The 14521-nt window shown below is 32.9% G+C and overlaps 1 protein-coding gene across 2 annotated transcripts in view; it reads left to right on the forward strand.

The window, feature by feature from the left end:
* Positions 1-14521, forward strand: part of ARID2 (AT-rich interaction domain 2) — a 185891-nt gene that overhangs the window by 93463 nt on the left and 77907 nt on the right. For both annotated transcript variants that reach the window (XM_002823129.5, XM_009247645.4), the window contains exons 5-6: positions 3758-3976; positions 7520-7587. In XM_002823129.5, the coding sequence (XP_002823175.1) occupies positions 3758-3976; positions 7520-7587 (287 nt within the window). The remainder of the gene's footprint in view (positions 1-3757; positions 3977-7519; positions 7588-14521) is intronic.

The following is a 14521-nucleotide window of genomic DNA, read 5'->3' on the forward strand; positions in this document are numbered from 1 at the left end:
GTTTTCATACTGTTTTTGACATTACATACCTAATACTTCAGTTTCCTTCTTTCTCTGTTTTTTTCCTTGGTATTGATTGGATACAATCATTTCTGCAGAATTATTAGGTGGATTATTATTATTCTTATGATTTAATCCAACTCAATCATTTTAGTAAAGTGAAGCCAAGTACCCGGTCCGTTTGCATTTTTGGTACTTAAATTTTGGGTTTCAAGCAGGAAGATATAAAAATTTTTTATTAGCTATATTTGAGTAAATATTTTGTTTAAGCATTACAACAAGACATTTGGACTACAACAATCACTGCCAATATAGATGGACAGAATATATTGTAGAATTTCTACAGTGTACATAAACAGCACTCCAGGAACAACTCTCCCTTTCTTCTAAATTGAAAACAAAGAGAAGTGACTGCCTCAGATTAAATTTGTCAGTAGTGACCCACTTGTATAAACTTTGAATCAAGAATGTTGAAAATATGGGTGGGCGCGGTGGCTCACACCTGTAATTCCAGCACTTTGAGAGACCAAGGCTGGTGGATCACCTGAGGTCAGGAGTTTGAGACCAGCCTGGCCAACATGGTAAAACCCTGTTTCTACTAAAAATACAAAAATTAGCCAGGTGTGGTGTCGCATGCCTGTAATCCCAGCTACTCAGGAGGCTGAGGCAGGAGAATTGCTTGAACCCAGGAGGCGGAGGTTGTAGTGAGCCGAAATCCACAGCACTCCAGTAGCCTAGGCGACAGAGCAAAACTCTATCTCAAAAAAAATAATAAACTTCCCACCTCATTCCAGTTATAAAATTATAGCTACTCAACCATATCTCCTTGAGGGAATGAAAGGAAGATCTTAAAATTTTATAAGCATTTTCTCCTACGTAATTATCTTAGGAATCTTTACCAAGGAATTTTTAATTCGCCAAATGATTATAATAAATTGGTGCGTTCAGTGTTATCTGAACTTCCAAATGAATCAGACTTTGCTATTAATGTATGCAGTCTCCTATCAAATGAAAGCAAGCACGTCATGCAACTTGAAAATGATCCTAAAATCATCACTTTACTACTAAATGTTTAAATATGATTAAAGGATATTTCATAACTGTTATGTTTATCTTACTCTAATTGAAGATGTCTTTGACAGAGTCCTTCTGGTAAGGATGTATTGAATGGAGTATCTGTCATTTTACAGTAGGAAATAGCACAATTCTAAGATCATATTGAAAACATAAACTTTAGGGCTGTGACAGATAAGGAATACGGGTTCCACATTTTTTTCTGTTCAGATTTACCTGAAAGCTATGTGGAATCTAAAAATGTAAATTAATTATTGCTAAGACTTGGCTTATCATCAGTCCAGTTTGCAGTGTAGAATATAAAAATCTCCTTCTATATTCATAGAAGTTTCATTACTTTTTCTCCAGATATTTATTTTATGTTACTTATGAGAAATTTCATTTATAAGGATTATCAAAAATGAACAATATATTCTTATTGTCCAGCTTTAAATATTGTAAACAATCTGCGTCATAGCCATTAATAACTGTGTTGTGGAATTTCTTCATTATGTTGGAGACACTCCTGGAATAGGTTAGAATTGAAGAGATGTGTCTCTTCAACTGTCTGCATTTGGAAATGAAATTTTTTACTTACATAGTTTTCTTCTGTGGTATGTTGTGACAGTAGATTTCTGCTTGCATCCTACTTAAAGAGATTGTGTGTGTGTGTGTGTTTTTAACTTCTAAAAATATTCAGATATTTCTGAAATATTCTTTTGTTATTGTTGTTAAGAGACAGGTCTCACTTGGTTGCCCAGGCTGTAGTGCAGTGACTTAACCAAAGCTCACTGGAACCTTGACCTCCTGGGCTCAAGCAATCCTCCCAGCTCAGCCTTCCAAACAGCTAGGATTACAGCACACACCACCACAACTAGCTAAATGTTAAATTTTTGGTAGAGACAGCATCTCATTATATTGCCCAGGCTGGTCTTGAACTCCTGGCCTCATGTGATCTTCCCAAAGTGTTGGGATTATAGGCATGAGCCACCATGCCCAGCCTGAAATATTCTTGAATGTTGAAATTTTAGTTTTTTGCCTTTTCCCTTAAACTTGTTACAGCTTTATTTGAAAAAATGTACTTGTGATATTTGTCTCAGGACATAGTTGCCAAGGTCTAAACTACCCCAGTTAGGATTCAGTTATTTTTAAAAATACAACATTTTTTATATATGTGAATTATGATTATATAGTATCTTAGTGTTCTGTAGCCCGTTTTATCCCATCTTCAAAGTTTTGTAAATGTTTTAAATTAATTCTCCTGTGGAAAATCTTAGTTGCTTTGGTTTAGGCACAAAAGCATGAACCATAAAAGTAAATATTTATAACTCAGACTTCATCAAAATTAAAATTTCTGTTTAAAGACACTTAAGAAAATGAAAAGATAAGCCACTAACAGGGAGAAAATATGTGCAAAGCAAATATGAAACAAAGGACTCATTTAGAGTATTTAGAACTGACAATATTAAGTGCTGGCCAGGATGGAGCACAATAGGAACTCTGTATATTGCTGATGGAAATGCAAGATGTTATAGCCACTTTGGAAAACAGTTTCACAGTTTCTTACAAAGTTAAGGATACACTTATGTGTGACTCAGCAATCCCACTTCTAGGTATTTATGCCAGAGAAATGAAAAAAATATGTCCCGACAAAATCCTGTCTATGTTTATAGGGAGATTTATTAGTACTCACCAATAATTGGAAACAATCTAAATGTCCCTCAACTAGGGAATGGATAAACAAACTGTGTTTAGAAAGGTATGGACTACTGATGCACTTCTCAACATGGATATGAATCTCAAGAGCATTTTGCTAAATAAAAGAAACCAGACAACGAAAGACTATATTGTGTGATTCCACTTATTTGGCATTTTGAAATAAAATGATAGGAAAGTAAATTTGATTTGTAGTACCTAGTGGTAGGGGATGGAATTGAGCATGAGAAACTTTTTGTAGTGACAGAAATACTCTATTTCTTGACTGTGATGATTAAAACTATACATCTGTCAAAACTTAGAATTGTAGAACTAAAATTAGCATGGGTTTTACTATGTTAATGATATTGCAGTAATTTGGAACAAGCCCATTGAAATGCGGTAGTAAAAAGTGCAGATTAGTCTGGGCACAGGGCTCATGCATGTAATGCAGCACTTTGGGAGGCCGCAGCAGGAGAATTGCATAAACTCAGTAGATTGAGACCAGCTGGGCAACATAGGGAGACCTCTTTCTACTAAAAATAAAATTAGTTGGGCATAGTGGAGCCTTCCTGTAGTCCTAGCTACTCAGGAGGCTGAGGTGGGAGGATCACTTGAGCCTGAGAGATTGAGGCTGCAGTGAGCTATGAAAGCGACATTGCACTCCATCCTGGGCAACAGAGCCAGACATGTCTCAGAAAATAAAAAAAGTGCAGCTAGGTCAATTAAAATACTGATTCAAAAATATTTTGTCAATGATGGCCAAATGGTATGTACATTTTGGTATTTTAATACCTTTTCAAGAATGTAATTTTAATTAGTAAACCTAAGAAGTTTTAAAAGTTGAACGTTTTGAACCTCTAATCAGTTTATATTTTTTATATATATTTATATTATATTTTATATATATTATATATGTATATTTAAAGCTGTGTTCTGTATTCAAGGGATATTCACCATAAAGGTATCTGATCTTTGATATACTTAAGGTATTTTTTTTCTTTGTTAGATTATCTGCGTCAAAGTTATGGGCTGTCTATGGACTTTAATTCGCCAAATGATTATAATAAATTGGTGCTTTCACTGTTATCTGGACTCCCAAATGAAGTGGACTTTGCTATTAACGTATGCACTCTCCTATCAAATGAAAGCAAGCACGTCATGCAACTTGAAAAAGATCCTAAAATCATCACTTTACTACTTGCTAATGCCGGGGTGTTTGACGACAGTAAGTTTTAAGCTGAATGTATTATATAATTCTTCTGTAAAAGTTTTTTTTTTTTTTTTGAAGGTTTTTAAGGAGAAAGTACTTTTTTTTGTCAACATAATAGCGATCTTTATTTTCTGTTTTTATATTATGCATTATTTAAGATAATGAATGTTTGGGGGGTTTTAACCTTAAATATTTGAATAGTAATTTTGTCTCAATGTTTTTGAAGTAAAAGTCCTGGTTTTTAAGTTGGAGTAATATATAGGTTTCCTGAGTTGAGATGATTGCTTGCTACAAGATTTTGACAAAACTAGGATCTGGAAGAAATTGTTTTCTGAAGTCTATTTCTGCTAATGTGTGGCTATAATTTTTAACTAAAATATTTCAGGTCAATGCATTTGAAAATTTGTCTTCTAAATCATCAAAGTAAGGCTTATCAAAGGCTTCATATCATTTTTACTTGTAGGGTTTGCTAGTTGTGGGTTTTGATAAATCAAATTCTTCAACTCTTCTGAAATTATCTTTTATTAAGGCTAGATTACCACACAGATCAAATTACTCAGTTTTCTCTTGCAGTTTAATAAAGATTTAGAAATAATATTTTGAAATCTTTCCCTGCTCGGTTTTTCTTTTGTAAAATATCTGTGTTAGCTGAAGTTATTAGTATAAAATTATTTCTTGCTTTCCGACTCTCCCCAACTCCAACCCCATTTTTTGCCAGAAGTATATCTTATTCAAGTATAAGGTATTGACATACATTGAAAGTATTTTATCTTTTAGGAAATTATATATATAGCACAGTAGCAGAGTCTTTGAGAGAACTTGTTATAACATTTTATGACTTTTTGTTTTTATCTTTAAATAGTGAGATGTTTGCAAAAGAATTTATTTTTCTGCAATTTGATTTGGGTCAAGTAGTGTTTTATTTGGGATTATTTAGGTAGGATTCTTTGAAATTTGGTACATATTTTATATTGAAAATGATTCTGAAATTAAATAAAAGTAAAAATTAGTTTCTTAACTTGCCCAATACTATCCTTGGTTACATGGATGGGGATGTGGGAAGAAAGATGGTTAGTTCTCAGTTTCTGTCATAACTATGAAGATATAAATTTGATGGCTTTTCACATCACTTTTATATTCTTTGATTTCCGTTATTCTATTATGATCTTCCAAAATACAACTTTCAGCATTTAATGTAGAATGGAGTTGAAAATTGTTTCACATTTTTTAGAAACCTTAAAATGAAGCCTTTGAAAAGAATGTATATTTTCAAATCAGAATAATTTTAAGTCTTAACATTTAATCATTGAATAGGATTACATGTAAATAATTTAAGTTGGGTATATGATAGAAGTAATCTTACCAGTTTGGGTGCTCTAAGACAAGACCTTGTTTAGACCGAATTTATCTTCATGCATTCTTCAGCCATTTTGTTTGTTTAAAAGACGAAATTATTGTGTAGTATAATAATGCAAAATAGCATTAATTTAGTAAGTGCCATTTGGGTACAGTTTCTATCATTCGAAGTCACAGAAAATTTAGTTCCACAGTACATAGGGACTTTATGAAGACCTTATATTTAAAACAATAGTTTCATATGATAAAAATAATTCTCTTTGGAGTTTGAAGGTTATAGACATTTTTTATTTGGTTGGACTTTGAGAGGCTTCGATTTGATTTTTAGGGCATGAGATTTTAATTGAGAGAGAAATATAGATGCCAGTTCTTTTAGAAAGTAGAATATTTACATATTTTGTGTGTTTGAAGAAGTATAATAAAAATCTTATGTGACAAGAAATTTCATTTTTCAATTTTATGTTTCTGCCCTGTATTCTTTTCCCAGGGATGTTATTTGCTTGGTGGGTTTTTTGTTTGTTTTTTTGGGTTTTTTTTTTTTTTTAAGAGACGGAATCTTGCTCTGTCCCCCAGGCTGGAATGCAGTGATGCAATCTTGGCTCACTGCAACCTCCGCCCCCAAGGTTCAAGTGATTCTCGTGCCTTAGCCTCCCAAGTAGCTAGGACTACGGGTGAGCACCACCACACCTGGCTAATTTTTGTATTTTTAGTAGAGACAGGGTTTCCTCATGTTGGCCAGGCCAGTCTCAAACTCCTGTCCTCAAGTGATCTGCCTGCCTCGGCCTCCCAGAGTGCTGGGATTACAGGTGTGAGCCACCATGCCCGGCCCCTAGGGAAGTTTTTTATAAGGATTTTTCAGGACAAAGAAGACTTTGTCTGTCTTTAGTGGTGTGTAGGCTTCATTTTGCTGGTTAAGCTGCTACTTATATATAAATTTGATATTTTATGAAATGCTTTTTGAGGTCACTGTAGTTAATTTGTTTATTCAAAACATTTACATCTGTTCTTTATATTATTTCCTCACGATCCTAAGGTCAGTAGTAAAATCATTAGTAAATATAATTTATGTTTAAAATGTTGCTATTTCTCACCCTTTTAAATATTTTGTAAGATGAAAATTCTTATTCTAGCCAGAGTACTTTACAAACTTTATTTTACTCAATTTTAACTAAATATTAGGTTCATACTTAAAAGGTAATAAGACTGCCAAGAGTCCATAAATCTCTTATGAGAGAAAACATACCCGCTTGTTTTGCTTGTCATAACATGTCCAATAAGGAAGCTTAAGATTTTGTTTTTTTAAAGATTAACGTTCATAACACCTAGTTTTTCTGTTAACAGTTGTCATTATATAATTTTCTTTTGGTTTCTAAAAGCAGTAACTTTCATTACGGAGCTAGTGTGATAGTTGATAAAGGATTTACTTAATTTTTAAGGGGAAAAATACATTGTATCACAGCTTAGACATTTGAATCATACTGCTTTATAGTCTGATCCCATATTGACAATTCGAGCTAGCAGCATAAAGGAGAAAAAATAATACAGGATGTACCTATCTATGTGCCTTAAGTTTTTTGGTGGGGAAGTGAGGGCCACATGTGGATGAGAGACAGAGTGTTATTAAGAAGAAGCTTACGAAAACAGATGGTTTGACTTTTCAAAAGTCATAAAGTTGTTGATAAAGCAACTTTATCGAGAAACACAAGCATGATGTAGGCCTGAGAATTTTCCTTAAAGGAGATTTACGGGAATTGTGGGAATTATTTCCATGGAGTGCCTTGCTCTCTCTGTTTTTTGAAGTGTGAATTATGCAAGTATTTCTGAAATTAATGTGAAGATCTTAAATGATAACCTGGAAATTTAATAGCAATAACCTCAGTTTGCTATTTTAATATTTTTCTTCTGTATAAATGAAAGTTACTGTGGAGTAACTCTTAAGTACTCCACTTCTTTATTGTCTGTATAATTATTATGAAAAAGAGTATTATTAATTTGTAGGAACACAAATTTTCTTTAAATCTAAAACCAGTGTATTTCAAAAGAAATTATTGTGACTATCATTTACTATAAAATAATTTTTAGTGCACAAGATATATTAAGATGTAGTTTTGTTGTTTTTCCAAGCCTACCTATTATTAAATAATTAATTGAAATAATTTATTGCATTTTATTGAATGTACTATTTATTTATTTGTATTTTAGCTTTAGGATCCTTTTCCACTGTATTCGGAGAAGAATGGAAAGAGAAGACTGATAGAGACTTTGTTAAGGTGAATCATTTTAATTAAAATGTTGAATCATTGAGTTACATGCAGCTAAGCCAACAATAGATCAGTGGTTGCTTATTTAATATACATAATACTACCTATACTTTTATCTTTACCTAATACATATGCCATACACAATGATTTTAAAGTTGTGATTGAGTTGAGTGAAAAATCTTTTAGAATACCCACGAACAGACATAAAATTTTCATTGATTTCCGTGAATAGTAACAACAATAGCAATAAACAATCGAATGACCCTCTTCTCAACTGGGATTCTGAGAATGGGTTTCAGGAAGTTTTCATTTTTATGTGTTCTGAAACTATGCAATTCAGAAAGGAATGAAGGGCCAGACCTGCCATCAAATCCTCAAAAAGAATAGGTCTAAAAGATTAGTAAGTGTCCATCTAGAGGAAAATTTCTGGGAATATATTTCTGAAACAAAATGTAGTTGTGAATTTCAAGTGAGAAACTACAAAAAGACTTGAACAAATTGTTTTCTCACTTACACTTGTCTAACTTTGCTGGCTTTCAAGGAAATATAGGATGCTTCTTTTATTTACTCTCTAAGGGTACATTTTATAGTATTACTATTAATAGAACATTATTGTTTAAACACCTTTTCTTTAAAACTCATGAGATACATTCAAGTATGATTACTCTTCATTCTTGCTGTGACTTAAGCTAAAATTTCTAAATCTATCTACTTTGTTTCTTAAAAGTAGCTCTCTTGGGCTGGGTGTGGTGTCTCACACCTGTAATCCCAGCACTTTAGGAGGCTGAGATGGGAAAATCGCTTGAAGCTAGGAGTTCAAGACAAGCCTGAGCAACAAAGCTAGACCCCATCCCTACAAAAAAATGTATATATTTTTTACTTCATTATACAAAAATATTAAAGAATTAGCTGGGCGTGATTGTGTGCGCCTGTAGTTCCAGCTACTAGGAAGGTTGAGGTGGGAGGATTGCTTGCTTGAGCCTGGGAATTTGAGGCTGCAGTGAGCTATAATTGTGCCACTGCACTCTAGTCTGAGTGACAGAGCAAGACCTGTCTCTAAAATCAACCGATAAATCAATAAAAATACATAAAAAATAAAATGATACCATGGTGTTTTAGGGAACTACTTTATTTTTTATTTTCATTTATTTACTGGTATTTGATTAATCACTTAAATATTAAAAATCAGTTGTAAAAATTTTGATATTTTCCAGACAAAATAGACTAAGTCACAGAACAAAAAGAGACAAAAAAGGTAATTACATAATGAAAAAAGGGATCAATAGGGCAAAAGGATGTATGTAACAATCATATATGCACTCAACACTAGAGGCCCCAGATGTATAAAGCAATTATTAGTAGAGCTAAAAAGAGATAGATCCCAATACAATTATGGTTGGGGACTTTACTCACTTTCAGCATTGGACAGATCATCTAGATAGAAAATCAGTAAAGAAACATCAGACTTAATCTGCGCTGTAGACCAAATGGACCTAAAAGACATTTATAGACTATTTTATCCAACAACTGCAGAATATACATTCTTCTCATCAGCACATGGAACAGTCTCTGGGATAGACCATATAGTATGCCACAATACAATCTCAACAAATGTTTAAAAATTGAAATAGTATCAAGTGTCTTCTTATATCGCAATGGAATAAAAGTAGAAATCAATAGTAGGAGGAACTTTGGAAACTGTACAGATGTTAATACAAGAAAATTAACGTGCTCCTGAATGACTATTGGGGATCAAGGAAGAAGTTAAGAAGGAAATTTAAAATGGAAGCACAACATGCCAAAACCCATTGGATACAGCAGAAGCAGTCCTAAGAGGGAAGCTTATAGCAATATATGCCTACATCAAAAAAGTAGAAAGATTTCAAATAAACAACCTAATGATACACCTTAGGGAACTAGAAAAGCAAACCAAACCAAACCCAAAATTAGTAGAGGAAAGAAGTTCTAAAGAGCAGACCAGAACTAATTGAAATGGAGATGAAAAAGACAAAGGATCAACAAAACAAAAAGTTGTTTTTTGATAAGATAAAATTGAGAAACCACTAGCTAGAATAGCCAAGAAAAAAGAGAGAAGACTCAAATAAAGTCAGAAACATAAAAGGAGACATTACAGCTGATACTACAGAAATATAAAGGATCATTAGAGACTATGTTGAAATATTATGCTAATGAATTGGAAAACCTAGAAAAAATGGATAAATACTTGGACACATACAACCCATCAAGATTGAACCAGGAAGAAATAGCCTCACCAGACCAATAAAGAGTAACAAGATTCAATCAGTAATAAAAAGTTTCTCAATGAAGAAAAGCCCAGGATAGGATGGCTTATGGCTGAATTCTTCCAAACTTACAAAGAAGAACCAACACCAGTTCTTCTGAAACTATTCCAAAAATCTGAAGGGGAGAGAACTCTCCTTAACTCATTCTTTGAGGCCAATACTACTCTGATACCAAAACCAGGCAAGTACACAACAGAAAAAGAAAACTGGAGGTCAGTATCTGTGACAAACATAGATGCAAAAGTCCTCAACAAAATGCTAGCAAACCAAATCCAACAACATATCAAAAAGACAGTGCACCATCATTAAGCTGGATTTATCCCAGGGATATAAGGATGCAAATCAATAAATGTGATACATCACATCAATAGAATGAAGAACAAAAATATGATCATCTCAGTTGTAGATTTGTCATACGTGGCTTTTATTGTTTTGAGGTATGTTTCTTCTATGCCTAATTTCTTGAAAGTTTTTATCAAGAAGAAATGTTAAATTTTATCAAATGCTTTTTTTGCATCTTTTGAGATAATCATCACACCAAATGGGGGAAAAACTGAAAGCTTTTCCTTGAAAAACTGAAATAAGATGAGGACACTCACTTTCACCACTCTCATTCAACATTGTATTGGAAGTCCTAGCCAAAGGAATCAAGCAAGAGAAAGGAATAAAACTTCAGTAAAGTTGCAGGATACGTTTCTTAAAAAAAAGACATACAAATGGCCAAAATATATATGAAAAATTGCTCAACATCACTAATCATCAGGAAAATGTAAATGAGAACCACAATGAGATATCATCTCACCCCAGTTAGAATTGCTGTTGTCAGAAAGGCAGCAAAATAACAAATGCTGGTAATAATGTGGATAAAAGGGAACTCATACACTTTTGATGGGAAAGTAAGTAATATAGCCATTATGGAAAACAGTATCCCACTATTGGGTATTTATCCAAAGGAGAGGAAATAGTATATCAAAGGAATACCTGTGCCCTCAATGTGCATTGCAGCATTATTCACAATAGCCAAGATATGAAATTGACCAAAGTATCCAGTAACAGGTGAATGAATAAAGTTATATATATATGTATATATAAAATGAAATACTATTCAGCCCTAAAAGGAATGAAAATGTGCTATTTGTAGCAACGTGGATGGAACTGGAGGTCATTATGTTCAATGAAATAACCTAGGCACAGAATGAGAAATATTTCATGTTCTCACTCGTATGTGGGAGCCAAACTTGTTGATATTTTGGAGGTAGAGTAGATTTGTGGTTACCAGAGGCTAGGAAGGGTGAGAGGGTGGTGTACAAAGAGAGGTTGGTTAATGGGTACAAATACCTAGTTAGATAGAAAGAATAAATAATAAATTCTAGTGTTTTATAGGATAGTAGCATGACTATAGTTGTCAATAGTTTATATTTCAAAATAGTAAGAAGATTTGAAATGCTCCCAACACTAAATATATGAGGTGATGCATATCCCAAATACCATTATTTGATTATTACACATTGTATGCATGTATTAAAATATCACAGTTACCCCATAAGTACATACAGTTGTTATGTGTCCCTAAAATTTGTTATTGAGCTACCTTGCAAATTTGTGTTAAAAGAGAGTCATTTTAGTAAATAGTAACTGTTAAGTAGATTTTTCTAGTGGCATTTTACCTTTTCTTTATTGCTAGTCTTTAGGTTTAACTAACGAAAACTGCTAATGATAAGCTTCAACTAATCAAAAACTTTATTCTTTAGCAGTCTATTTTAAGTATTATAAATTGTCTTTAATGCATCAAGACTTATTTGACAATTTTGGAGGACAAGTTAGGAGGATTGGTTGAGCCCAAGAATTCAAGGCTAGGCTGGACAACATAATGAGACCCTGTCTCTACAAAGAAAAAAAATAATTAGTTGGGCATCGTGGTGCATGATTGTAGTTCCAGCTACTTGGGAGGCTGAGGCAGGAGGATCGCTTGAGCTCTGTAGTTAGAGACTGTAGTGAGCTATGATTGTACCACTGCACTCCACCATGAGTAACAGAGTGAGACCCTGTCTTTAAGGGGGAAAAAAAAAAAGACTTTCTGGAAACTTTGATGTAGATCAGTATGATTTATTGAATTTTTTGTAGATTTTAGATGTTTAAATAGTTAGAAAATCCTTACAGGCTTGGTTTCTAACTTATATTCCCACTAGGGCATTTTTCTTTTATAATGGAACTTTTTCTTTACCTAAGAAGAAATAAAATTAAAGAGTTATAGTTAGGCATTTAGCATCAATGGCTTATATAAAAATAATTTTATATTAAGTATTAGTTGTCATGTAGATTTGTTTTTCTATCATAAACATATTTACTTGAATTAAAAGTTAATATAGACTATATATTAAACACTTTACATAGTTGTCTTTATCATTTTTCTGTTTATACAGTTTTTTTACAAAACAGTTCCACTGTAAAGTATTTCAACAAATAGGAACCTATAATGTCTCTTCAGAGATGTATACATGAATTTTATTTTAATGAGCTGGTAATATTTGAATTAGTAGTTAAATAGTGGGAAAAGAGAGAGAGAAAAAAATGTTTTCCTGGTTTTACAGAGGTTAGTCTTTATTTTTTATTTATTTATTTTTCTTTGAGACAGTCTTAATCTTATCACCCAGGCTAGAGTCCAGTGGTGCCATTGTAGTTCATTGCAATGTCCTCGGCCCAAGGGATCCTCCTGCCTCAGGCTCCCAAGTAGCTAGGATTACAGACTCCTGCCACCATGCTTGGCTAACTTATTTTTTAATTGTTTGTAGAGATAGAGTCTTGATACGTTCCTCAAGGTAGTCTCAAACTCCTGTTCTCAAGCAGTCCTCCTGCCTTGGCCTCCCAGAGTGCTGGGATTATAAGCATGAACCACCCTGTCTGCCCCCTTATAGAAGTAATTGATGCATGCTGTGGAAAAGCTAGAATTTACAGCAAAGGGCAAATATTAAAACCATTATTAATCACACCCATTCAGAAATAAACACCATTAATATCCTTATATACAACTATCGAGTCTTTTCTATGCATATTATTTAAAGCAAAAGTTTTATTCAGAATTTAATTTGTAACCCGTTCTTATGTTAGATTTTCTTCTCATCCTTAATGTTTAGTATTTTAATGGCTACTTCGTTCATATTACACATATTTCATAATTCATGTAAATAATCCATATTTTCAGAAATTTAGATTGTTTCCATTTCTTCTTATTATCAACCTACCTGGGATGTACGTACTCACATCCAGGCCCACAAGTATAAAAAACTTTTTTTCTTAAGTTAACTCCAAGACAAATTTGCAAGTCAAAGAGTATACTAAATCCTTCACAAGAAGTATACCATCTTAACTGAATTTTGTGGTAAAGTTACACTTTTCATGTTGTTATCCAGAATGAAGTTTATAGCCCAAAATAGCTAGGCCTATTGCTACACAAAATATTGTATAATTAGTTAAAATGTTTATGACATTTATCTGATAATATCTGATAAGAATTATCAGATTAATAGCTTTAAGTCACCTTATTTCAGAGAAAAAAATACTTGAACTAATTTATTTGGTAAAATATTTTGTACATTAATTCATTTATTTAAAAAATATTTACTGAGTATTTTATGTGTGCCAATACTTTTCCAGACACTGGGAAAACAAGGTCTCCCCTCTCAGCAAATTTCCATTCTATGATAGGCAAACAGACAATAAAAGTAAACAATGTTATTTGAGGCTTTTGCAAGTATTGTGAAGAAAATAAAGCAAGACAATGTGATAGAGAGTTATAAGACATGTGAGTGTATGGTAATGTTAGATAATATGACCAGAAAGGCTTCCCTCAGGAGGTAATATCTGATGATTTTTAGTAGGTTTGAATGATAATAGGTGACCAGCACTGCAGAGGAAGAGTCTTTCTGACAGAGGGAATAGCAAATGCAAATGTTCTGAGGTAAGAACAAATTTAGTTTGAGGTATAGAAAGTATGCTTATGTGCAGGACCATGGTAAACAAAAGGAAAAGTAGTAGCAGACAAATGTGCCTGTTTCAGCAGTGAATATGCAGTTAACAGAAAATTTTAATTAATGACAAAAGATACGTTAATCATATTATTATATGTATTAAAACTAAGCTTCAGGATGCATTGACTTTGTAATTTAATCTATTATCTTTTTTGGACTCCTATAAGTACTTTTTAAATTATAACACATAGTTAGTGTATATGTATAACACATACGTAAGTATACACCTCAAGATGTGTTTATAAAGTGAATACACCCATGTAATCATTACCTGGATGAAGAATTAGAACATTATCAGCACCTCTGAAGTATGCCTATTCATTACCCCTTTCAGTCACTTCTTCATTCACTCCCTTATCTGTTAACCTTTCTTCCTTATTCTACTTCTCTTTTTTTCTTTTGTTCAACATCATGTTTGTGAAAGTTTCATGCATATCGTTGCAAGTATTTGTACTTCATTCATTTCTATTGTCGTATAATGTTTCATTGCATGAATATGCAGCAATTTGTCTTTTCTACTGTAAAAAGCAATAAGGATTTAGTTATTTCCAGGTTGGACACAAATAATTTTGCTATGAAGGGTTTTATATATGCATTTTGGTAAATACATGC

This window comes from Pongo abelii, chromosome 10 (assembly GCF_028885655.2).
Source record: "Pongo abelii isolate AG06213 chromosome 10, NHGRI_mPonAbe1-v2.0_pri, whole genome shotgun sequence".
Taxonomy (NCBI): Eukaryota; Metazoa; Chordata; class Mammalia; order Primates; family Hominidae; genus Pongo; species Pongo abelii.